We start from the raw sequence: 26,694 nt of genomic DNA, 5'->3' as shown, positions 1-26,694 counted from the left end.
GGTTTGATATAAGGATTTTATTTTCCCCTTCTTAATATTTGGATTAGTAATTCAAGAGATACAAACAATTTATTTAAGCCTGATACCACATTAGATGGGGACTTCAAACTTGTCATCAGAAAAGGTTGAAAATGACCTAATCAGTGTTGACTATTGCTTATCAACTCTCTCAATAATATAACTAATGTACATGACATCACCAATCTACACATACAGATGATGAATATGAATGTTGCCGCCAAGTGCAGCTGTTGACTATACTTGACAACCTCTATAGTGTGTGTTTATAAAAGAAAGCTGAAGCCGTTTATGATTTACCAAGTATATACAAACGCCAAAATAGCTATGTACTTCTGCCAACAAGTCCTAGGTTATGCCCTTCTTGTTCCGTCACTGGGTAGGTTGAGCGAATGAAGTTTCACAAGTTATCCAAAATGGTTCCTGCAAAACATGACGCTACAACATCCTTCTTTTGCTGTATTTTCTCCTGCACATGATTCGATGGCAACTGAGGAATCAAAATAACCTAAACTAGTGCCCAAACATGTCATAAAGTTGAAACTGGATTACCTCAAAGGACCAGAACGTAGCATTACAAAGTAAGAAAAACAGAAGTTGGCAAGTATTGTTGTACCTTGGAGGGAGACTAGGCTACCAGCAAAAGTGTTAAATGATGTCTTGGAGTTACTTCACAACTGACAGCAACAATCATGTTGCAGAAGCTTTGCCTTTCATGTTTCGAGGAACGTTGGCCTTGCGAAGCTGCGGGTGTTCTATAGAATATACAAGAAGGGTTCCATCCTTTGTCCCAGCTAAGAAGCATTCTTCCTGTGTTACTCTTAAAGCAGTTATTATCTTCCCAACTCCATCATACCTTCGAACCACATCAAGTGAGCTCATCAAACGTACCACTATCTGACCCTGGTCCCCAGAACAAACCAGGAACTCACCACGACTGCTGAGCTCAACACAATTAAGGCGGCCGTTGGATTCAGAGGACGCAATGTGCTTCCCGTTAATTGAATACATGTTTAGACTGAGATCATCTTCAGCGTAAAAGACGATTCGTCCATGCTGAGATGCAACAAGCTTTGTCAGGGCACATCCAGATGGATGTCGAAGGGAACGTACATATCTTCCCTCCCGTAAAGTATGAAAAACACAAGTTCCATCTTTTGACCCACTGATAACTATATCAAGTTCTATACTAACAAATAAGCATGTAATAACATCATCATGCCCACAGAGAATATGAAATGGAGATTCAACAATGACATAATCTTTTCTGGGCATCTCTGTTTGTGTGGGTCGGACTTTCTTCTCTATAGATCTGACTCTAGAAACCTCCCACACCATCACTGTTGTGTCATAACTTCCAGTAGCAAGGATGCTTCCATCAGATGTCACTGCAACATTAATCGACTTACATAAGCCAGAGACGTTTAAAATCAAGCTACAGCCTACATTTATTTGATTAAGTTGAAACTTGAAGAATAATCTACTAACTAAGAAAGGACACACTTAACAGAAAGATGCTGGCTACAGGTGAACTGTTGGTGGGGATGACCTAATAATGGTGAGTTTGGTTAAGTTCTTGACCCTTACTGCTATCGCATATATGGGAGAAGGTTTTTACAAAAAGTTCTAGATTCATACGAATAATTCATGTACAAAAAACAAAAAGGGAAATCAGCAAGACTATGCCTGAAGGACAAATCATAAGAATGGATACCTGCAATACAGCTAACTACATCTTTGTGCTGGCGAATACTCTGCACCACTCTTCCGTCATTTATAGATATGACTTGAAAACTATTTTCCCAGTTTCCACACGAAATCAGGAAGTTTTCAGATGGAGATTGCATTGTAGCAAAACATTGGGAACCAAGCACAATATTGTCTGCTAGTGGACTACCAATTTTACGAGGTGAAAGAATGTCAGAACCAATTCCAAAAAAAGGTTCCTGAAAAACAGTTGGACAAATTACAGTTCACATTAATATAAATGATTTCCCGAAAAAATAAAAGGAGTTAATTATCTACTAAAAGCTTCAGCAATTTGAACAAGTATCAAACCTGAGACCCTGAAAAAGTAAAGTTCCCTCCAGCTTGGAGTTGGGTAGTCAACCACATTTTGACGGACATTGTGAGCCCTTGATTCACAAGGATTATGTTCGAATCTAATGTACCAATATATAATACAGGGGACGGTGGATTCGTAACATTAGAAATGATGGAAGTCAAACTAATTGAACCAGGAGCAAAGTATAAGGGATGAGCAATAGGAATTGGTGGCCCTCTTCTGGGATGCCTCTTACGAAAGATCTGAATCGGGGTCTGGCCAAAATTTGCTATCTGATCTTCAATGGCAGATCGCTGCAACTCATCTTCCATTTGTTCCAAGTCTACAGCACCTTCATAAGTCAAGTAATAAAAGATATTCCCTGCCTGTGATCCAACATTAAACCCACAGAGATCAGCATTTCTGAAACAAATTTCAACTTTCAAGTGATTCAGAATTGATCATCAAGTCTTACGAAATCATCACAATACCTCAACTGCAGGTTTGCCACGCTGCTTGTAACCAAATATCAAATCAATCCACTGATGCAGATTGGAACTCACATATTCACTTTCAAGGGCTTCTCGGTTTTTCTGTATGAACTCTTCAGGGGAACCCTGCACAAGTGATTTCAACCTCTGTATTAATGTAATCCCAAAAGCTAATCAGCTACACTGGTGAGATTCATAGCAAGAATTCACATACCTTGGCCCAAGGTGGGAGACAAACATCACCTAAAGGTTCTCCGTCTTGCTTCACCCCAAGATGGTAACTATTAGAATTGACCAGAAACTCCGGCATGTAAAAGAATTCGGGAATTAACTCTTTCACATCACTTGTATTGGTGAGGCAGTTCTTGTAAGTGCTGTCAATGCTTTGGAAAAGGCGATCTGCATGATCAAATTTCCCACCCTGTCCGAAAAAGTTAATGTATCAGATCCCCATAAAAATACAAAGCAGAGGGTTTCTTCCTAGGAATTATTACATCAGAATCCATCATCTTTTGGGTGACAAAAAAAAAGATCTTTCCCTAACACAAAGCCGGATAAAGGGAAAGAATAAGAAGGTCAAGTCCATGAAGGATGTTCTAGTCTCTGGAATCAGCTAACCAGAAAAACTGAAAAATAAGAAAAGGGGAAAAGTAACTTCCACCTTTTAGCTTACTACAAGTACCGCTAGATTCCTCTAATGTGTTTCCCCAAACCCAAAATGATAATCCTGGTCCAACCTTTTCCTCCAAAAGGGGAACTATTGCACAAAAACAAATATGGAACAGGCCGCATATATGATAAAAAATGCTTATAAAGTTGAATACCTGCAAATTACGATGCAGAGCTGTAAAAGGCTCCAACCTGAGTAGGTAAAAGAGTACTATCCCCATGCTTGAATAATGAGAACCATAATAGAAACTGCAATATGAAAAGGAGAGCAGTGTCAAAGTACTATCTTTCAGATCAGTCTCAACATCTCCTATCAGGGGAACTGCAAAATGTAATCAAGAACATGGTTAAATATTTACCTAGGAATATCAGGGTCGGTAAAGCTCCGGTATCTATCCTCAAAAACCTGCGGAATCAAAACATAGTTGGATGAGAAGTTATTATGATGACGAGTTATTATGATGAGAAGTTATTATGTGCAGGAAGAAATGTTTTACTGTGAAATGGGTGAGGAAATCACACCTCAAACCGCTTCAGATCCAAAGCACCAACAGGTTTCGAAAGGTCCCGAAAGGTAGATGACTTGTTAAAGTCAAGTTTCTCTGATGAATAATCAGCCAACACCCAAGGGAAGATAGGATACTGAGTCAAATCATTATAGGATCTACCAGCAAGTGTGTTGAGTATCATCAAATATTCGAAGTTGGTCATATCCCTTCTTCTCCAACTCTCTTGTGCAATTTCTGCCATTTCAATCGCTAGACGTCTATCAACAAAAGAAATAGCACAGCTCCTATCCCTGTAGGTTCCTTTGGGGAACAAGGATTCATTTCTTGAGGACACAATAAACATTCCAACATCTTTGGCATCTTTTTGTGACGCAAAGTTGAAAAATATGGGGGACAAAGAATCATTGAAGAAAATCTCGATCGCAGTGTATCTTAGCAAATAGCGCGTCCAATGAACAGATTTTATCTATTACCAAAGGATATTAAGGATCAGTACATAGGCATCAGAGAGACAAGAAATTAACCAGATTCGTATAAAAGTTCAAAAACGGATACCTTGCTAACTTTCCATCTCCTATGCCGTTTGATTTTCTTTGGTTGTTTCTTATTTGAAGCCTCCCCTGTGGTATTGCTGGTCTGGCCTTTTTCTTGATCCATATCCAGATTAACATGCCATTTGGGGAACTTCTCCTTCTGAACACCCTGATGAACTGCCTTGCTGGAGTCTGAATTTTTTGAAACGCAAATGCTACTGAAAACAGATGCCCCTCCGGTTCCTTCCACCAAAAACTCGCCAAAGAAATGGAGAAAATTTCTCATTACTGCTAAATGCCCAGCTATTTTTCTCTTTGGCGTTACAAGCACACAAAAAATAGACATGAGAACCTGAAAAGAAAGCGTAAAACCGCTTAAAATTTTGGAATTTTTTCTCAAAAGGCACTGTATAGAAGAAGAGTGCAATAACATCACACCATGAGTGGCTAATGATACAGCTTACTCTTTAGGAGTTTCAAAACAGAATAAACCGAAAATCTCCAAAGTTGGAAATAAATCAACGGTTCACAGGCAGTTAACTCTTCTATCTAGAAATCGAAATCAGAGAACTTTCGCGATACAGTTTACATGTTCATGGTGTCATCATACCTCACTCGCATCTGCATCAGGTGGACAAGAGGTAGACTCCTTTCTATCTTGACCACCATCCTTCTGAACTACGCTGTCTTTTAAAGGCTCTGGGTAGTTCTCTGAAGGATCTTCAGGCACAGAGGCCTGTGCTCCCGCAGATTCGGTAGTTTCAGATTCTGAGCTTAATTCATCAGTTATTCTACGTACTCCCTTCAAGAGAATGCGCTTCATTTGGTCAGGAATATGGCTCGCGAAACCAGTTTTCTGGTCACTGGTCTGGCTGGCTTCGCCGCTGGGAGTAAGAGATGGAGGATTGCATAACTTTTCTTCAAAACAATAGTTCCGCCTTAGTTTTGGTCTCCGTCGCCAGGTGTCCTCTGTCTTGTCGAGTTTCCAATGTGTGACAATGCTATTTGGGAAGGGATTGGCAGACCATGGACCCCTTTCATCAATCAATGTGCGGAACATGTGGATCCATTTTTCCTGAAAGAGAAGTACCAAATTATTTCATCATTTTGTAATTAAGTTACAAGGTGACAAATAACAACTATCCATATTTTGACATAGAGTCGAAAAACAAACTGTCCTCACCGCAGCAATTTGCTGGTCTTCATCATGAGCAAGCTGGAAAGCAGCTCTTCTGCCATCATCTGAAGCTACAATGAAACTCAAGCTACTCTCTATCTCATCTTCAAAAACCTTTTTGTGGTTGCACTCTGCAGCAGAACTTTCCTCCAACCTAATACGCAGTTCTTGCAACTGCTTCACCCTGTCTTCTTTGGAGTTCTTAATGTGTTTTGTCTCATCAGCTACCTACGAGTGATGATATAAGATCAAATGGAACGTCAGAATGTCATACACACAAATGCGACTGGTTTTCAAAAAGATAATTAATGTAACATGGCTCCCCAACAGTTCCAAAATCTGATGTTATATCCTACGCAATTTGCAGAAGGAACAATGATAATTAGAAAAATAATATACTCATACAGAGAAAACAGAGCTTCTGAGTTTGTAACATACCGCTGCAAGGACTCTGTCTTGTTGAATTAAAGCATGTATGGTGCCAGCTTCCTTCATATTGCTGCCTGAATCTGATGGATCATCTTTACCCATAATACCGGTGGCAAGCATTGATTTTCCACAATTAACTGTTTCCCGGATCAAGTGTGATATAACATGAAAACGAGCCCCATCATCCAACTTTCCATAATGTAATCTGGCAGTGAGCAAAGACCTGCCATTTATTGCAACAGAAATACACGTTATATACGAACCAATACATGATCTGCTTCTCATACTTTAACTCACGGGATAAAACTAGAAAAGGTTCAATCAGATTATGGACTACGAAAAATAAAACATGAAACAATCATACCAAATGAAATGCTGCAGTTTGCTTTTGCTTAGCTCGTCATCAAAAGGCAGAAAACACGGAAGAAGTGAAACAACCAACTGACCACATTTTGACGCCCTTTCGATACAAGCTTTGCAAAGATATAAAATTACAAGTCGAAAAACAATTCTTGGGCACTTCTCCCCTCTTAGTAACATAGCCTTATCAACAATTTTGTTCGGCTTACCCCCCAGTGCGTTGCCAATACCACCTGATACAACAACCGCAGCCATTTCAGCTGCAGGAATGTTTAGCGACTCTACTAAGCCACGTGCTCTTTGTCCAAAAGATGGTCCTACTGATGATGAAGATTTCGGTAACATCTTGTTAGTCCCTTTCCCAAATATCTGACCAATCATAACCCACAGCTTGTCAAACAAATCCCAGTAGTCATCACTAATAGTGTCGACTGCATTCAAAGCTTGCACGCTAGCCTTTGGATCTCTAGAAGTAGCACAATTCCAAATAACATATTAGTGCAACGGCACAAAAGATTTCATGTGTTAAGAAGAGCACAGTGAAAAGTAATGAACCACATCTACATAACTGGATATACAGTGAAGTCGAACTTTAAGTCATTAAAATACGAGAGACTGGTCAGAACAGATACTTCATTTAACAGTACAGGAGTAGTACCCCACGAACTGAGGAGTATTTACACTGAAATGAGTAACACATGAGTAATTCCAAATTTTGAACCATGGATAAAGATCATAAACTGCCTTCACATGGATAGGTTTGGCAGAGGACTATACATGATCAATCTGGTCATGTAGGGAGAGGTAGCCTAAGTGAGCACAATTTGCTAATTTCTTACTAAACCAGGTCCAATTTTTTGGTCTCTTACACTGGAAATGTGGTTTCCATGCCAGATGGAGACATGTTCTACAATCTAAAAGCTCAGACAAATTTAAAGGTTAAAACCGCGAGAAGAGTGCAAGGGAATTCTGCTTCACCGTAATACTCAACTCTTATGCCCTGCCCTGCATCCTTCAACAACCAATGTCCCAAACTTTGAGTTGAACAGAAATTGAACTTGAGAATCAAATATAGGCTTCCAGGAGATCAGTTCAATGAAAATCAGAGGCAAAACTGTTATCGAAAGTACAGTTTGGGCGCCCTTCCTTTGGCTAGAGAGTAAGAAAGTAGGAAAATGAATTTACTTCAAGCATCGAACCTCGATGGAAACATCTTATTTATTTGAATGATTTCCTTTTTAAATAAGCAAAAGTTTCAAGCAAAGGAAATAATGGCCCCCAATTTCAGGGAGATTCATACGAATACAGAATTTAGTGAAACTTCACATTCAAAATGAGAAGACGGATATCACAGAGACTTGAAAAAACAAGAGAAAGATGCTGAACTTCATATATTGAGTTGACAAAAGAACAGTAAAAAAAGAGCCAATAAAAGACACGCAAGACAAAGTTCGCGATTACCTAAGAGCTTGGCCACCGGCATCGTCGTAAACAGACTCTAACAAAGGAGTAGTGAGATCTTTGTGGCTTTCAAGTTCTAGGCAGTCCGCAGGAAAATCTGAGCTACTGCCAGGATACTGCCAAATAAGATAGTGGTATCTCCATTAAGTTTCTAGCAATAAAATATGTAAAAGAAATATCTTACCCCATAGACTATCTCATAATTAAGTTTGAAATATCTATAAAGCCTCATCAATTCATTAAAAAGTAGTATTAATAATGAAAGGTAGAACACATGTCGAAGACTAATAAAGACCAAGCAAAATACCGGAAGCTTAATTTCCAAATTAAACAAAAGCATCTCATCGATTAGGCTCAACAGGTACAGCGTATTGTCTCGACTTGGTTGTGAGACCAAAATATTGTCCTCAGATGATAAATCTACAAGCTTTCCTGTTAGATCATCAAATATGTCGAGCAGAAATTTCCGACGTACGAGTTCCTCCTACAGAAATTCATGAACACAATTGAAGTGAATTGCCAAATTAACTACCTAAAATTTATTTAAGTTAATGAAGATTGCGGAGCTATATGGAACAACAAATTATGCAAGATTGCGGTCATTAGCATACTTGATCAAAGTGCACGAGTAGAAAATTCAAAGTCTCTTCAATTTGATGCCATCCTCCTTTTACACAGAGAGCATAGTGGGAAAGAACAACACGGAATAAGGTCCTAGCAAGATGATGCTCCGTCATACTATCATCAGATAGATTTTGTGACTCTGCTTTGTACTTCAAAAACGTGTCTAGCCTAGAAACTGATGTTGCTAGCCAGGAATTCCACCCATATTCCTGTTTGGGATTATACAATTAGAGAGATTTTTGGAAGGGTAAATAAAATGACAACAACGTAGAGCCTGCAATACCATCAGTGCTTCAATATTCGAAGGGTTTGAATCAAGAAGATCAAGTAGATCTTTAAACAATTTCAATCTTGAAGCTACTTCCTCGCAGCTTGACAAAAATCTGAAAATAAGCACCAACATCTGAGGAAGGATGAACTGAGAACTCTTGCTCCTATGCTTTTCGGATTGACTGTATTTTTGCAACACCTACAGGAGTCAAGGCACTTGCAAGATTGCTTAATCACCATCAGTTACCAAATGGCTTTGCATGAGTACTGGGGAATCTAAAGTCATTCGGGCATATAAACAGGTAATTACCTGTTTAGCGCTAGCGCCACCAAGAAGAGCATCAAATAAGGAGGCACACAAAAGATCAGTCAGTGGAAACGCAAATAGCCTATCAGATATGGCAGAAAAGATTGGCTGCAATCTTATATCAATCTTCCTAGGACTTTCTGAAAGAGATCTGGATCTTCCAACTGCTAAATTGAAAAATCTTGGACCCTTCTTCTCAGATGGAAGACCAACCAAAAGCCTTCCTAAGAAATTCAGTGCAAGCAGCCTGACTGGTTCAAAATCCCTACGATAAACACAAACACATCGAAAGAATAATCAACAGCCAGATTCCATAGTCTTCAGCAACATGCAAATCATAACTACCAAAATCTGTATCTTCTGGCATCCTAAGCTGATTCATATAACTAATATTAAACAGTGAAATTCTACAATATAGTATGATGATTCTGCAACAACCATTAGCTGGATACTTTAATGTAAGCCAATTAAAACACAACCTTAGAGCTTTTGCTCCTAATAGGCAAATGGCAGGTACAACCTGCCAAACTGGCTAACATTGATCACTTCCAATGAAGATAATACGTAACTGAGGAATACAGGGGAAAAGTGCGAAAAAAGGATAGTGCATTGGGTTGCTAAATGGGTTTTTGGGGTGAATACATAATATACATCCCTCCCCATCAAAAAGGAAGGCTAGCATTAAATTCTGGTTGATTCATCTTAAAGGGCCTTCTGTCTCACTATTGCATTTCATGAAAACATCAACTTTCTAACTTTCAAATTACAGAAGAACAAGAAGACGAAAAGAATGGTCAAGCAAAAGTAAGAAAGAAAATGTATATTTTCATTCTGTAGGGAACCAGAGAAAGATAAAGGCACAAACTACTGAATAGAGGGACAACATACCTACGGAGAAGATCAACAAAAATGTGGCATCCACCAAGCAAATTAACTTGTTCCAAGAATGATGCTAGCAGCGGCTTCTGACAAACAGCCCGTATAATCATATGCAATACATCCTCAATGCATGCCATATCCTCACTTGCCGCAAAAAAAGCTATTAGGGATTTTATATCTGATGCTGCAATATTCTGCCTACAAATTCCACAGTCCACAATTTAAAATTTGATAGAGTAGTGCTGATAAATATCTTATGCTAAACTATGATATATTTACAATAAACTGATACCAAAAACTAATGAAGTCTGTGCACAATCATGAGCACAGGCCCACAGCTGCAAAACTTGGGAACAAGATAATCCATATCCAATCAGTCTCTTCATCTTTCTATTGCCTACTTTTTAAACTTTTTGAATCTCTAATACACTTGACAAGTATAACCATCAGGGAAGAGAAAAGGGAGTAGAGAATCACCGAAGACTCATTTCACCAAGGCTCAGTAGAAGAAGACGAATTTTACGAATATCTTCTTGACATGGTCTCACACCAATCACTTCTTTTGTTATAGGATGCAAAAGAGGTTTACTTCCGTAAGTGGAACGAGATCTAGCTTTATCCCAATAAAACTGGCGTAATATGTCAATGACGCGTGGAAGCTGACACAGGCCCGTAAGAAATCTTGGGTCACTATCAAATTGCTGGATTAGGAACATATACAGTTCCACTTGCACTTTATACGTAGCATAGACCCAGATAAATGGATTAAGAAATATACTAGAGATAGCATCTTTCACTAGCAGCTCTGACATGCCTGATTGGTATAAATAGAGAAGGAAGAATAAATAAGTGTTAGATAAAGGAGAGATAAACAAGGAAATTTAATTGATTTCAACTACACGCTATAACGAAAAATTTGCATTACCGCAGTTTGCAACAACATTGTACAAACGTCTCAGTGCTGCTAGTGTTTCCAAGTTAAGTTTTAGAGGGGAAACTGACTGCAATAAAAATCCCAAGATTGAAAATCCAGAAAGAAGATGCATTTGCTGCTGGTTTGCAAGATTTTCGTCCAAAACAGAAGCTATGAGCTCAATAACTTCAGCAGTTAGACAATCCCTCATAACAGATCTAAGCAATGTATCACCAAGTTGTCCAGTTTCTGAAGTTTCCATTCTATCAAACTGAGTCAATAAAGGGAAAAATACCGAAACACCGCCGACACAGTATATGATCTGTTGCAGCAACCGACGAGAACATAATTGTGTTCCAGCCATCACCGAGGCCTGGAAAGAACTCTTTTCCAATGCAAGATCTTGCATTGGTGAAACGTTAAACAAAGTTTTACCATCACTTGCCTGCAAACAAAAGAAACATTGGTTCCTTTATAAAATTCAGGGTTCAAAAGTTGGTCAAACAGCATCAGTTGAGGCAAATAAACATAACCTGAGCATTGAGGCCAAAAATAATTTTGGATGCTAGCCCATCCTTAGCATCAAGAAGTCCATTAGGCAACAGGCTATCAGAAGCAAGTGCAACTTCATTGTCAAGAAATGAGTACATATAACTTGGTCCAAGTGAGGAGATGCCTAGAATTTGCTCAGGAGAAATAGCATCACTAAACATATATATAGGACCAATCTGACCAAGAAAATGAGATGAATCTTCTACGGAGACCAGGGAATTCTCTTCATCACCGAGAGTTGGAGTTATTCTTGTTCCAATTGTACAGTGTGTCACAGAATCAGTAACCTTTGCATACCTGAAGCATAAACAGTATAAGCGTTAGAAAGTTATTTCCCCAGACTGAAGAAGGGACAGAACTAAACAAAAAGGGAGGAGTCCAAACCTGCATTTTTCAGATGATACAAGAACACCGTCTACATAAACCCTTAGTTGGCTTCCCCCAGAAAATGCTCTTCCAATGCTGTGTGTAATGCAAAGGAAATGCCATTTCTTTGTTACAAGACTAAGCGGCAATGAGACACCCTGCCGCTTCTGGTTGAAAGACTGCCCATAGCAAACACAAAAGACGCAATAACTCTAATGCATCAGCTCATAGTCCATGCACCAAATAATGGCTGTATGCGCGAGATACAGATTTAGTCAGGTACAATATTATAGAGTCGAAGAAGCTTTTACCTCATAAACCAGCTTATCTTTTCCAAGCACAGCAAAGCACCCTCTTCCGTGCTCTGTGAGAAAACTAAAAAGACCAACTGTTCCAGATTTAGGGAAGCTTTCTACCCTCACCCAGCATGAAAAAGAAAAGCCTTTATTGAGAGGCCACTGCAAGGGTGTCTTCACAACAATCCCCTAGCAGAAAAGAAAAAAAAAAGGAAGAAAAGATGTCAGCTACCGCTAACATTGTAATAGAACACAATTAGCAATGACAAGATAAATACGGCACCTTGTTCTACTTAGTAATTCTTAAAAGTGACGTTGAAATGAGTGCTAATCACTGATATTGACGGTTGTATAAACTAGAAGACAAGACAAAATGCAAGTAATGATACACCATTTGAAGATGTGGAGCTATGCCAATAGACACAGGGGTTCCAAGTATTATCTAGTTTCGCACTACAAAGACTCTTTAAGTGATTTTCAACAATGAAATATACAACTAGAACATTAAAGCAACATACGGAGTCGTTTCCATTCAGATCAAAAAAAGCAGTTGGTCCCTTTTCATTGAGCATGGATTTAATGCTGGTCAGCAACAAGGAGCAGTTATGTTGCTTAGACCCGATTTTCTCATCGCGAAGAAGAGCAAAAACTTTGCGGATGTCCTTTCCAGATATGCTATGCCCACCAATGACCTGAATTAGTTGGGCAATTTTCAAAATCACTTGTTCTAATTCTTCTTGAGAAAACCAATCAAGAAGAAAATTAAGCATTCCTGCTCTGACACATGAAGCTCTATTGGAGATGGAATCTTTTAGGAGCTGCTGAAGCACATCGAGCCCGTAATGCTGCAATGAGTTACTGCTCTGCCCAACCAAAACACCAGCCAAGGTATGATTCAGAATGACATCAGGTCCAATAACAGAAGAAGAAAACATCTAAAGAGGAAAAAATGTGTTTACAGCAAACCTTCTGAAGAACACTAAGGAAGAGCACAATCACGTCTTCATTCTGTAAATAAAAAATAAGAAAAGGAGAACCTTCTGATTACTCAAATATGTAGAAAGTGAAAATACACGCAAGCAAAGCAATTACTGACAAACTTTAAGCAGAGAAACAACAAGCAACAAACCTTTATTACAGAGTTAACTTTGACGTCAAAGTTTCCATCAACAAGCATATCAAGTAAGGCATTTAAAAGTCCTTTACTGGGCCGACACTGGCAAAAATCCAGCAGCAAACTCTGCAGTGTCTGGTAACCCTGGCCAACCAGAGCTCTAAACGCTCCCTGAATTGATAGAAAAAAATGAATAGAGCTTACACACACATCATTGATCATGCACCAAGTGGAGAACAATTATAAACTGAGCAAAAATTTTGAGGAACCAAAAAAGCAGTGGGACCTAAGATTACTGTAAGAGGAAATTGAAATTCATTTACCAGAAGTTCATGTAGTAAGAATGACATCATAAATGGAAGATAAATATATGCATATATTGCATAAATAGTTCCGTGATTTGATGGTGCTATATATTAAGATCGATATGTGCCCTCCAAATAAGTTTGATTTCACAAAATAGCAGTGGAAATATAGCACCAAGAGAACAACTTTACGGTTAACACGTAGCTAGGATATTGGTTGGTGAAACTGGAAACAATTAGCTAATGTGCAAGCAAGTTCTAAATGATGCTTATGAACAGTATTCTTGCTAGGATAAATATCGAGGTACCTTGGAAGCGTCATTGCTTTTGACCAAACAGGTCAGTGTTTGGAGGACATTCAAAACCAGTTGTTCTCCTCTTTCCTCTTCTAGATTACCATTTAATAAGGAAACAATATGCAGAAAACATTCACCATCACGGAACAAAGCCTGGTAGTACTGAAGAAAAACAAATTCATGACATCAAATGATGCGGTTAGGTCCTTTTAATCAAGAACTGAATTGGTGTTTGATTACATAGGTTGTATAAGAGGTGAATATTTGCTGAATTAGAACCAAAGACGGATCTCATTAGAAATTATACCAATTGATTACTCTGAAGCATATCTCTCACACCATTTAACAGATCTATCGCTAGCTCTGCAAAGTCTTTTTCACGTTCTTTTATAGAAGTAAATGTTTCCAAATATTTGGAGCATAAACGCAACTTTGCCATTTGATCCTCTTCGGAAGACGGGGGTAGCTGCAAAACAGTGTACAAAAGGAGGGAAACTTACAAAAATTTACCTTTACATTGGAAGAAATGAAGAAACATTCGAAAAGGGGTAAATTTGTACCTTCATAAGGTCAAGAATGTGCGACACCACTAGCTTCCTCAAACCTTCCTCCCAGAACAAATCAAATAAACAATCAATACATGAGGGGGTATGCAAAACCAGTGTTTTTGCATCTTCTGCCATAGAAAGAAATGCAGTGTAAAGCTCCAAGGTTGCATCCATGCTTTTGAGCCAAGTTCGATATACTTCTGATGAACTAGTTGCTTCAGCGGACTCGATGACATCAGAAGAGCTAAAATTCTCAGGCCTTTTGAATTCACGGGCTTGAACGCAGGCAACTTTTAGCACCCGAGAAAGTGCATCGAGAGTCTGAAAAGAAGCAATAGTTTGTTCAACTGTGAGCTGTAATATACGATGCAGACTCTTCACAAGAGCCCTGGCAAGCTCAGGAATACATGCAGATTGCTCAAGGGCATCCAACAGAACAGAACACTCCGGCTGCCAGCACAGAAAGTAACTGTGTAAGTACAAAAATCATGCCAATACATACACATGTATGAGCTCAGCTTGGGGGACTCCATGAAAAATCTGCTTCGAGGTCATGTATATAAAATTTTATTAAACGAATCAAAGAACGGACCATATAAATAATGCTTAGGTGCTAATTTCCATTTCCGTCATTATGCATGGCTATTGTCTACCATACTATCTCATTGGTTCTTATCTAGAAGCTGACTTGTGGTTGTGGAAAATGGCATAGTTTAGAGTCTGACTGTCATCACTACTGCTGATTTGGTCCACCCTTCAAACAATAGAATCATAATCCTCATAAAGATGTAGAGTCTAGACTTCATAACTAGCATAGGACACTAGCAGTGCTGTGATAGTAAGAGAAGTAAGTTCAATAAGTGTCTAGCTTTGACTCCTCGGGAATAAGTTCAATAACTCAGACTTTGAAGTATCACCTAGTATTTGACAGCCACAGTAGATTTAAATTTCAGTATTCCGTGAACTTTGCTAACCGCATTCCAATGTCCATTCCATCCTAACAAGGTAGATTTGCTCTGCCAGTTATTATCATCCTAAGAAATGCAAGAGTTCTAAACACTCTCTTAAACATGAACTTTCCATAGACTAGCTATAATATGATGACGAAAGAAGAAAAGCATACCAAGTTATGTTTAGTTCCACTGGATGTTGCAGCAAACTCCACAAATGAAATAATTTCCATTTGAAGTATCTGAACTTCACTAGCCTTCATTTGATTGTTTGTGGAATTTAAGCTAGGGGGCTCAAGTAAATTTGGATCTCCCTCAACAAATGGGCTTAAGTTTCCAGAAAATTCTTCTGAGTTTGGACCAAAATAGAAAAAATTCTCAGAGAAGATAAAGTCCCATATACCCTCTTCTCGAAAGACCTCGAGCAGCGTTGGCAAGGAAATTAGAACTTTTCTAAATGCATAGAGTATGTAATGCTGCAGAGTGTTGACAAAAATCCTGCAGAAAAATTAAAACAAATAACCATCAAGAAATGATACAAACATATCAAAAGAGGCAGAAACAGATACGAGTGAACATGCCTAAATGCACAAACAGTCAACTAGCAACAAACATAAAAAAAACACTACAGCTACTCTTCGATATGAAACAAGGGACAGCTTCACTTCAACGAATAAAAAAATGGAATCCTACACTAGCAATATAGTTTACAATGTCCACTTGTAAATTCAAAACTATAAGCCAAATGAAAAACTAAGAATGCTAATCATCATTGATTTCAATACGACACTGACAATGATGCACTTCAATCTGATATTTTTCAGATTTCCAGTCATACATTATCTCACGGTGTCTGTATGAATCCTCTATCATTGTTGTATGGTTCTGTGTTCAACTAAAGACATTGAGAGGTGATTTCATGTAAATATAGAGTAGCTGACAAACTCCGCCTGTGTAGTTTTTCTGCACAGCCTGTCGTAAGCCAGGATAATGGAGGAACATTCGTGATAGACTTGCCGAGCAAATGGTAAAACCCCAGCCATTCCCTATGAAGATAGTGGTCACGATAGGCTTGGAGAGCGAGCAATAGACCAATAGAGGGCGAGAGCAGTACCAAGATGGGTGACCACTTGGAAAGTTCTTGTGTACCTTTCTTTGGTTAAAAACCAGTCATTCCCTTAGGAAAGGGCGGGAGCAGTACCAAGATAGGCGACTGCCTGGGAAGTCCTCGTTTTCCCTTTCTCCTACCCCAACTTTTTTTTTTTTTGATCAGACAGCTGGGAGCCTACCCCAACTTGCTTGGGACTAAAGGCTTAGAAGAGTAGAGTAGCTGACAGAACATGTTTTTTGTAAGATCACATTCAAACAGTTAATCACAAAAGACGGAGAATCAGAAGCTGCACATCTGCATCAGTTAAACTACCCAACTGATCAACAGTGATTTCAAGTTTCAAGTCACCGAGACTACTGATTCAAGTCACCGAGACTACTGGTTATGCTAAAATAATATTTACGACGTACGACTCTTTAATGGTCAACATAAAAACCCACTGGACTGTAGGACCCTATAAATACGAAGAAGAATAAGACATTTAAGCAACCTAAAAGAACAGATTTTCACCTTAAATGACTTGGCAACTCATTCTGATCAGAACAAGCCTTTATACAAGGAAACACGGTAAGAAGGACCTTCATGATCCATTTTATGGAGAGCTCCCAGTAGAGTGACGAAACTGGAACGGCACTTCGACCAACTGATGATGCCTGGACGTGATGAAATTTAATATCTTCAAGAGCCAGGAGGAAAGAACATAGTACTCTGCTCAGTTTGACAGCATAATCCTTCCAATACTGTGGACATGAACCGAAATCAAAAGAATAGGTTGATAGTGACTCCATCGAAGAAGTCTTAACATTAACGTCCTTCTCAGAAACCAAAATAGGTGCGCAGAGATCAGAATGAACTGAATTCACTCTCTGTTGTTGGATCTCTTGAAGCATGAAAGCAGGTGAACATATACTATTTGCAAATTTATGCACTCTTCCGATTTCACAAAGGAACTGCAAGTTACTCAAATTTCCAAAGCTGGAAAATGGTTAAGGATGTCAACCAAATTCAGTGCAAACAAGAATAATAACAAATCCTGAAGTTCATGAGATTCATGAAAGGTTTCAAAACTTAATCCACCTTGGGAAACAAGAGAAGAGAATCTCAATGTTGCCGCTTCTAAAGTTCCATTAAAGTGTATTTCGATCTGTTGCATTTAGCATAGAAACCTAGCTTTTGTACAGCAATGGGAGTTCAGAGGATCATATTGGAATACGTTAAAGCTTCATCTGTATCATAATCCACAAAAAACTAATATTTGCCAAATTGTGCCTACTTATTGCAGATTGACTTCTCTTCTGAATTGAGACCCATGTGGGCCTGTGGGACAGGGCAGTTGAGCTTTCCCAACTGACCCCAGATGCTACATCATTCACAGTCTCTAGCAAAGCAGTAGGTCAGTTTGGAATTCTATACGAGGAATTTCATTCCTACATGTTTCATTCTTTTGCATGTGGATTTCACCAAAAGAGTCGATAAATGAAACCATTTCATTGCATCATCTGCATAGCCTTTAATGTCCTTATATCTCATGGCCTGACATCAACGGAAGGTCCACTGATCAAACTACCTTAAAGTGTGATAGATCTTTATTCAACATATTCAGGGCTAGTATGTGTTAGTATTGATATGGAGGTTATGGTACAGAGCTACAAGCATTAGTTTCCACCAACTGACCCTTGTTACCAGCCTCATTGTTCCTCTTTCACTAGATATATGTATTTCCTAATGTTTGCATTTTATAAAATTTATTTTACCGCAATCAGATGAAACGTGCACCAAAACTTTTGAAGGATACACAGCTTCTCGTAGGACTTCCAGAGAGAGAACTTGAAGCTGGATGATTGCCAAAAATGGATTCTCAGTACTGCAAAAGAATTAGAAAAAGATAAGTGTATGTATAAGATAATTAAAGGGGGGGGACAGATCAAGAATCCCATGAAGAACCAAGAACATTTTCCATTGTTGAAAAAACGGCAATCTTCCAAATGAAGGGCCTCTTGACCCTATTAGCAAGATGTCTATTATGATAAATTGCGAAGGAATCCCAGTCACAAAATAGCTACTGCAACTATGGAACTGAAGATGCTCTAATAGAGGAAAACATCAGGTTTAGCCTAAAAAACATTTTTTACATGGAAGTATTGGCTATTTGTATCCGATCAAATAAGATGGCTGTTTCACAAATTCCCATCGCAGAAGAACATACAAATAGACGCACAGTGCATGGAAGTGACAGAGCTCATCACTGTTTTTAAGCAGAAACATTGACAAAATGATAGAACCGGAAAATGAAAGAATAAAAAGCTTTAAGACTTCACATTACCTGTCTGTATCAGCATTCAAATTATTTTTTATTGCCAATGCGCTGTTTGATGAAAATCCAAGCCCATCCAGTAGAACTTCAAGACCTCCAATACTTCTAAAATGATTTTGAGCCCTAGGATTTTCGGACAGTGCAGATTGAAGTGTGCTCAAAGTCAAATACTGGAGTGATATGTCTGTCCACTGTTCTTTCATGCTAAGTCTTCTCATTACGCGCAAAAGTTCTGGAACAAAATAATCAATTTTTGTGACTGGTAGAGTGAAGGAATATTTGTAAGATGAAAAAATAGCGCAAAACTGTGAAGTTTTTTACTATGGAAAGCGATCACAAGAACTGAAAAACTGGGACAGGTACACAATCACCCTTTATTCAACTGCAAAAGTAAATGATACAAACAAGAATCTCTATCCATGACTGAAGGCCCTATACTACCAGGTACCAGCCTAATAATCATACATGTATATATTTTACTATTAACACATACTAGACCTCCACCCCACATGAGAGAGCAAGTGAATCCCTCCTTTACCCCGCAGAAGTTATCTAATGAACTGAAAATCATGACAGATCGATACATGGATATATCTTATAGGTTTTCTATCAAAGTAGAAGTTTTATACGGCCAAGAGCTGCTGGAAGATCAAGAAGAGGGTGTCAAAGGAGAATATATCTAGCTTTGCATCTACCTTTTTATTATGATTTCTGTACTTTCTTTTCTTTCTTTATGTTTCTGTGAAAAAATATTATGATTTCTGTACTTTCTTTTCTTTCTTTATGTTTCTGAGAAAAAATCTCACACTGATACATCAGAGTGACCGGAGTCATTCTTCTTAAACGTTGCTCTAAAAAATCCTAGGAGAGACTAAATTAAGTAATTCATGGATTCAGCTTAAAACTTTTGCATTTGGAAAAGCAAAAGTTAGAATTAGGGAAAATGCAGATAAATCAAATACTGTGCTTCTTTACCAGTTGAAAGATACTCCAAAACTAATTAATGGCATACCTTACCTACTAACCAATTAAGGCCACCTGCTTCCATCACCGATACGATTGCCTTTTGATGCCAATGAACTCTTGACTCCGACAAAGAGCCCCCTGTATCACCTGAAAGATCAGTGAAGCAAGCCTCTCCACTTGGGAGAGAAAACTCCCCAGTCGTTGTGAACAACTGAGCCCCCTTGTTTACAGTTGCCTTCAAATTAATGAAGGTACAAGTCACTGACACGACGAATAAAAGTATCTTCTGCAAGACTTTAGGCTTCTCCACTTGAAGACTTGTTAAGTTTTCATCGACAGCAAGAGCACCCGTGAATGTCTTGAGTTGGACAACAGCAGCTGAGAAATAGTGTTCACAGATGTACAGAGATAAAGATACCGATGACAGAAATTATACAAAGAAAAATTGAAACAGCAAACAAAATTATGTACCCTTCATTAGTGCAGTCAGCTTCTGTATCCCTCCATAGTAGCCGAAAATTCTGCAGTTGTGCATTGAGCGAGTTATAATTGTCAAGACCTCTAAGACAAGTACCCCCTCTGTAACAACGTTAAAGCTCAGAGAAGCCCCTAGAGGATCTTTAGTATACTGTGCAGAGCTGCTGTTCACTGAATTAGGAGGGAAACATACAACCCCGATATTAGCTATCTAGAAATAAAATTATCCAAGGCATGGGACAGAATCAGAGTGGACAGTCATAAATTATAAGAAATAAAGACAGCCTCCTTACCCTTAATTACTCCCATTGTAAGAAAAAAAATGAAATTAACTCTTTGTAGCAGGAACTAGCCTCCGTTTACTAATATTTTCATATACACCATAAGCTGAGAACCTTGATTCCAAAGAAAAGAAAAGAGAAGAAAGTATTTGGCGAAGACTCGGCAACATAGCAGACCAACTTACATTCAGTAACATGGGAAGTTAACTGAGCAATCTCTTGAGTTAAAACAAGTATGATCTCAGCAGGATGTCCAGCAGAGCAGCCAATAACGGTATCATGAAAACCTGATGAAGACTCCGGGATAGCGGAGGTAGATGAACCAGCTTCTGCTAAGTGACCGGAATATACAGGCTCCCAGTTCTCGTATACGAGCAAGAACTGCTTGAGAAAGATAAGAAACAACCTTCTCTTTTCTTCCTACAAAGTGACGAAGAAAGATGAAGGTCCAAAAGAATCTAAAAAATCAAGCAAAGTACTACCTGCGCAAGCAAGCATGTAATCAACTAAGTACCGGAATCCCACTGCAAGGCAAGTGTAATGGGTATCCCTGATTTTATTTATTAATGATTCTTCAGAACAGGTTCCAATACATACAGACAAACAGCTAAGCAGAACCGAAGAATGGAAAAGACACCAATATATAGTAAATATTGCATGAGTCTATTACCGTGTAAAACTTACAAACTAACAGCCCAAATTAATTCCAGCAACTAACAAATGTTTATTCTTAGTTACACAAACTAATAACAAATGTTTATTCTTAGTCTATTAGGCCATCCCTACTCTGTTTCTTGCTATTTGCTTCAATTCATTACACAAACTAACAACTTCTCCAATAAAAGATTCATCAATTTAGTAAATATAACTAGTCGTAGAGTGACAAGTAAAGCAAGTTGCAGAAGTAATTGACCAAATATATCTGTCCAAAAAGAAAAAGAATATATACATATATAGCTAAAAATAATCACTAGACGCACCTTATCATTTGCATTTTCATGTCTCTTCCAAAGTGTATTTAGAATTGCCTCGTCACCAGCTTCACTGAAAACATAGAGCATATGTGTAGATCAAGCCTCACGGTTGAAAACACATACGTCGAGGTGATATGTAACATATAGTGATTTGTACTTACTAAAGGGAAAAACTCTCAAATATGTACTACAAGTAAAATTCAACTCAACACAAACCCCTTAAAAGACCCAACTACAAATTGTGCATTACCATCTTGTTTTGGAGGAAAAAAAAAGGAAACATGTGCAAGTTCTACTTATGATGCTTATCAAACCATAAAAAGCAGTTCATACCTGAAGCAAATTCTTGGGGAAGGAACAGAAAATCTCTCGGATTGTGACCAAGGACCACCAGATTCTCCAGGTTGGGTACCAGATGTTCTCCGTATAAGGTCGGCGACACCTTTAACAATGTTCATGTTCCTCTTCAAGATTCATTAATGAGTATGAGTTACTGGTTCCACTACTTTACTTCTGCTCCAACAATTATAAACGTGCATAATATAAGTTGCCACAACTTTTCCTGTAATAACACAAAAGAAACAAATTAAGAAAAATAATTAACCATTTTTAGTCGAGATTCAGAAATCACATAATCCAATATAGATCATCAATCAAAAAAAGTTACCCTGATCAGTTCGGAGAATTTGATTTACTCAATGAAAGAGAGACGGATCTGAGTTTGCTTGAAGCTTTTGAATGGGGTATGTGGCAAAATTGAAGATGATTGAGCTGGATTTGGGAATAAATAATGAATAGATTTAAGAAGAAATGGAACCAGATAAAGTGCCCTAGAAAAAGAAAGAGGAAAAGAGAGTCGAGTCGGAACTGATATTTCTATGAAGAACTGGTAAAAACTTCTTTTGGGAATGACCACCAGTAAAAAAACGTTTTCTTCCTTGGTCATATGTCAGGGAGACATGGACTATTGACGCTTGCGGAGAATGCTTTCCCGTCTGATTTTCCCGAAACTTATGTGGCAGCATTTTTCGTTTTAGAGCCCATTTCTGCTAGAGTGAGTCATATAGAGATCGTGCATCATGAGTTGTTGAATAACACTCACGACTAAAACCATAATTCATAAATATGGAGTGATTTGTGAAATAGTTTATGAGCACCTACCTAGTTCGATACTAGGTAGGTATGTATAAGGGTATGCATGCCTATGAACCAATCCGTGAACTCGGGTTATTGGGTACGTATACTAAGTGTATCTACCCTTAGCCATTTACGAACTCAGATCCCATGGGTACATGTATTGGGTATATATTTTCATTCACGAACTCAAAATCTTAGGGTAGCGTACTGGGTATGCGTGTATACCCTATTCCAGAACTCCGTTCACTAAGGTAGGTGTACTGGGTATGCATACCTACATTGTTTCCATAATTTCAGTAGTTATGAAAACTCCCTTTAAACAATTGAAATATTTCTAATAGCCATAGATAATGAATACCATTACTTGGGTAATTTCCAAATGGTCAACTTGAAATAAAAATAGTTTATGAACAATAAATTGTTCTTAACCAAGGTTGTTAAGAATCAATGAACATCCATTGCTTGAATCATATTTCGAGAGTTTAAACAAGACAAGCTTGAACTTGAAATCTTTTCTTTGCAGTATTAACCAGAAACCAAAAGTCACTGACTTTGATTGTTTCTTCTAACCTGTATATTTAAAAACTTGAACACAAATCAAGTTAGATAAACATGAATCATACTCAGGGTACATGGATCATTAGCCACATTGGTTTGTGTATCATAATGTTGATGGATAAAAAAAGATTTACTGGTTAAAGCGTAAAGTGGTGGAGAAGGAAGATGCTCGAAGAAGCAAATCATCTAAAACCTTTAACAGATGCACGCACGGGAGTGCTTTTGAGATCGAGAGATCAATTTGTAATACTCTGGCCTAAACCAAGAAATGGTCGTTCCATATTTAATTCGGTCACAATGAAGGATAAGGGTCGATCTGTAGGGAGGAAAGATGAGAATATGTGAGATCAATGGTAATTGATTGATTGTGGATGACATATTAAACTGCTTCGAAGATGATTTCTTTGTGGTAGACCGAGAGAAAGCTTCTGTGTGATAATGATAGACTATCATGCGTTGAAGTTTAATTATGTTAAGTTCCATTCATATCATAGGTCGGGGACCTATTTATAACAGGGGTAGTTAATACGATCTCCAATAAGTGGTGACAGTTTAAGAGGAGTAGAAGAGTAGTGAAGTGGGGAATCGTGGTTGAACCAGTTTCGCTTTGCGAGGAAGACTTGGTTGATTTTCCATCCGCTACTCAATTTACTCCTTCAACTGCCAGCATGGCTTACTCACTTTCTCATCATGTATGTATTGTTGCATCTCACATGTTGTAGGCCAGACCAAAACCCTAATATCCCCCATGTGACATGATTGATGTTTCATGTGAAGTCTATTTTGCAGACAAGTATGTATTTGGTCAATTGTTGACTTGGATAGACAGTGAGTCTTAGCTTGATGAGTCGAGCATAATTCTTAATGAAGAACTTGACATGCTTTGTGACTTGTCATTATGATAGATGCAGCATAAGGTGTCTCCTAAGATAACAATTATGCTTTGCAGACCATGGACGTTGAGTCTAATAGATTATTGATGATTATGACAGATTATGGTTCCAACTGAGGCAACAATGATACTCGAATGATTTGGATTGATGAGCACATGGCTGATGAGATTGTTGAATCCATCATGGACAAATATGTATTTTGATATGTCAAGCATTTGACAGGAAATTAGATGAAGATGAATAAAGCAGAGTTACTATAAAATATTCATCCTCGATCCACCATGACATGAGTGGTAGAATGAAAAAACAGAGATTATGATATTAAAATATTAGTAAATCGACAGATGTAATATTGATTGTGAAAAACGCAAGGGATACCAAATACACCGAACTTTTTCGTTCGGAAACCTATACAGACAAAACTTAATACAATTGCAAGTAGACCAACTTAATGATCCTTGATAATATGTATATCGAGTTAATATCTCAACCTTTACTCAATCAGTATATATATAAGCGCAAGGCCCGTGAACCAGATTGTTAAGCAGAGTACTTGGACGATCTTAAAAATCAATATCCAAGATCAATCTAGTCGTATCCAAATAATTTAATCGGAATTATGCCAAGTGATTAAACTTGTTATATATCTTTCAAGATACGAATTTTACAAGAAATTAGTCTCTTAATCCATTACAATTAAGCGGATGTATCCACTTAGATTGAATACGTACAAACCTGTGTAAATACAATTATAAAGATAAACAATATAATGAAGAAAAGGAAAAACACAAAACACCAAAAAATTTGTTAACGAGGAAACCGCAATAGCAGAAAAACACCGGGAACTCATCCAGATTGAACACCACACAATATTAAGCCGCTACATACACTATCCTACTATCAAACTTCTGACTGGAATGTAGTTGAGACCGAATACACCATCTAAGTGATTCAGTTACAGTCGCGCTCCTTACGTCTCTTGAACCTCGCAAGGTTCTTCGCACTTGATTCCCTGAGTTGAAGTCATTTACAGCCTAAGAGTTGCTTCGGCAAAGTGAAGACTTTTGATACCAATCTTCCTCTAACAGATAAGCCTATTTGATTTTCATTTAGATCAAAAATCATGGTGTGGAAATCTGTTTGCAAATACAAAGCTAGCAAACTCACAAATCCGAAACTTAGGACTCCTGAAGAGCAACCTAGATTCTTAACCACCTCTCAAGAACAATCGTCGAAAGATCAACTAAGATCAGTCTTTAGATATCTATCTTGAGGAATCACAAATTCCGAGACGAAGAGAACTTTGATTACTATCTATCTTTCCTGAAAGAGATTACAAAAACCCTGATAACAAAAAAGCGACATTAGGATACATGATCTATCAAGGTAAAGATAGTTGAACCTTGATTCACGAATCCCCAAGCGAAGTCTTTTAGTCGTATACCTAAAAGGTCAATAGAGGGCGGCTTTATAATCATCTAGGATACAAAGTGTCGGGGATTGACTTTCCCAGTTGACAGAGATGCTCTATTTATAGTTTTCATATACCAAGATTAGGTTAAAATTCAATCTAAGATAACTCGATAATCAAGCAGAAAAATTAGGTCTTCAAACTACAGTAGAAGACTATACACATAATTAAGTTCGGTTACGGAACTGTGTATAATGATTGTTCGGTTGATTTAGCAAGTTATCCAAAGAACTAAAAGCTATTTGATGTTCATTTAAACACATAAGAAATTGATCATGATACAAACACATAAGTTTTTAAGTAATCAATGAAGTCTTAGAAGTGTTTAAGAGGGTTTTAGCAATTTTAAACATATTAAAATAATAAGTCTTTAAGCATCTGCTAACCATTATCGAGACACTTGGTACAACAGTTTGCTAACCATAGGGCTTGTTCACGAGTCAGGGTGATACGGTTTGTGAATTGAAATCGCCAACCCTACAAGACTACCAAACTCAGTTGATCACGATTCGTGAACCGAGTTCGCCAACTGCTAGCCAATTCATCCAACTTAGTTCACCACAGTTCGCCAACCGGGTTCGTGAACTGTTCCCAACTGAACTTGTGGTTTGCGAACTGGTTCGCCAACCTTCCTGTATTTCTATACCACATATATCTATAGTTTGCGAACTGGTTCGCCAACCTACCCTGAGTAAAAATTTCAGTAAACTCATATTTCTCTCTTATGATGTTTGAAACATTCCCAGGTGATATAATCATTTGCATGGGCAATTTTCAATGGATCCACAAATTAATTCATAGAACTAATATTGTTAAGGACCTTTGAACATATAATCGCTAAATCATATTTCGAGATTTTTCTTAAGACGATCTTGACTCGAAACATTTTCTTTGCAAATCTACTATAAGTCATACGACATGGTCTCAAAACATAGAATGATGGTATAGTGAGTAAAATAGAATGGTTTAGTCTTCACATACCTGGTACAGAATTTCTCCAAATGTTTTCGTCGATCTTCACTCTTCAAGGGTGATCTCTGATACTCAACTACAATTCTAACCTATCCGAAACTTGACTTAGTAGACTAGAAATCAAGATATAGTTTTGATTACCTAACATTGACAACAAGCTTGAGATAACAAAACTTGTGGGTTCAACCGAGCAATGCTCTAACAGGTTGGTCGACCAATGAAATATTGGATAATCGACCAATGAAATATTGATAGCTGGATCCATATAAAAATTATTGATAATCATACCTAATTAGAACTATGCTCTGCAAACCCTAATTTGGAAATTGATGGACCAATGAGCAATTAATGAAAGACCGACCAATAGGTATGAGGACCGACTGACCAACAAGTTTGAGGACCGGCCATTGGTGGTGGTGGGACCGACTA

General features: G+C 38.0%; 1 protein-coding gene across 5 annotated transcripts; it reads right to left on the bottom strand.

The window, feature by feature from the left end:
- Nucleotides 1–6: 6 nt before the first annotated feature.
- Nucleotides 7–22,109, bottom strand: LOC113289410 (BEACH domain-containing protein B-like). Of its 5 annotated transcripts, none has more exons than XR_003331006.1 (41): nt 21,902–22,109; nt 21,568–21,796; nt 21,241–21,304; nt 20,446–20,680; nt 19,974–20,150; nt 19,554–19,880; nt 18,546–18,768; nt 18,018–18,086; nt 16,733–17,197; nt 15,285–15,609; nt 14,174–14,611; nt 13,921–14,079; nt 13,626–13,775; nt 13,028–13,183; nt 12,865–12,906; nt 12,417–12,761; nt 11,914–12,087; nt 11,621–11,781; nt 11,218–11,533; nt 10,697–11,129; nt 10,249–10,585; nt 9,781–9,969; nt 8,896–9,157; nt 8,599–8,784; nt 8,303–8,524; nt 7,999–8,175; nt 7,692–7,807; nt 6,235–6,696; nt 5,880–6,093; nt 5,448–5,669; nt 4,875–5,339; nt 4,287–4,616; nt 3,745–4,197; nt 3,582–3,628; nt 3,378–3,471; nt 2,768–2,974; nt 2,554–2,679; nt 2,077–2,448; nt 1,733–1,964; nt 635–1,406; nt 7–487 (listed from the first exon to the last, which is right to left on the bottom strand). XR_003331006.1 is itself a non-coding variant. In XM_026538659.1 (40 exons), exons 2-40 carry the CDS (start codon nt 21,690–21,692, stop codon nt 709–711), a joined length of 9,795 nt encoding a protein of 3,264 aa, XP_026394444.1. In that variant the 5' UTR covers nt 21,693–21,796; nt 21,902–22,109; the 3' UTR covers nt 634–708. The 5 variants fall into 5 exon arrangements, 1 of the variants encoding a protein (XP_026394444.1); XR_003331007.1 differs by having other exon boundaries at nt 14,174–14,482; XM_026538659.1 differs by lacking the exon at nt 7–487 and having other exon boundaries at nt 634–1,406.
- Between the last annotated feature and the right edge of the window lie 4,585 nt (nt 22,110–26,694).

Source organism: Papaver somniferum, chromosome 6 (genome assembly GCF_003573695.1).
Source record: "Papaver somniferum cultivar HN1 chromosome 6, ASM357369v1, whole genome shotgun sequence".
Taxonomy (NCBI): domain Eukaryota; kingdom Viridiplantae; phylum Streptophyta; class Magnoliopsida; order Ranunculales; family Papaveraceae; genus Papaver; species Papaver somniferum.
Note: the sequence above shows the minus strand (reverse complement) of the source record. Positions and strands in the feature narration are given on the sequence as shown.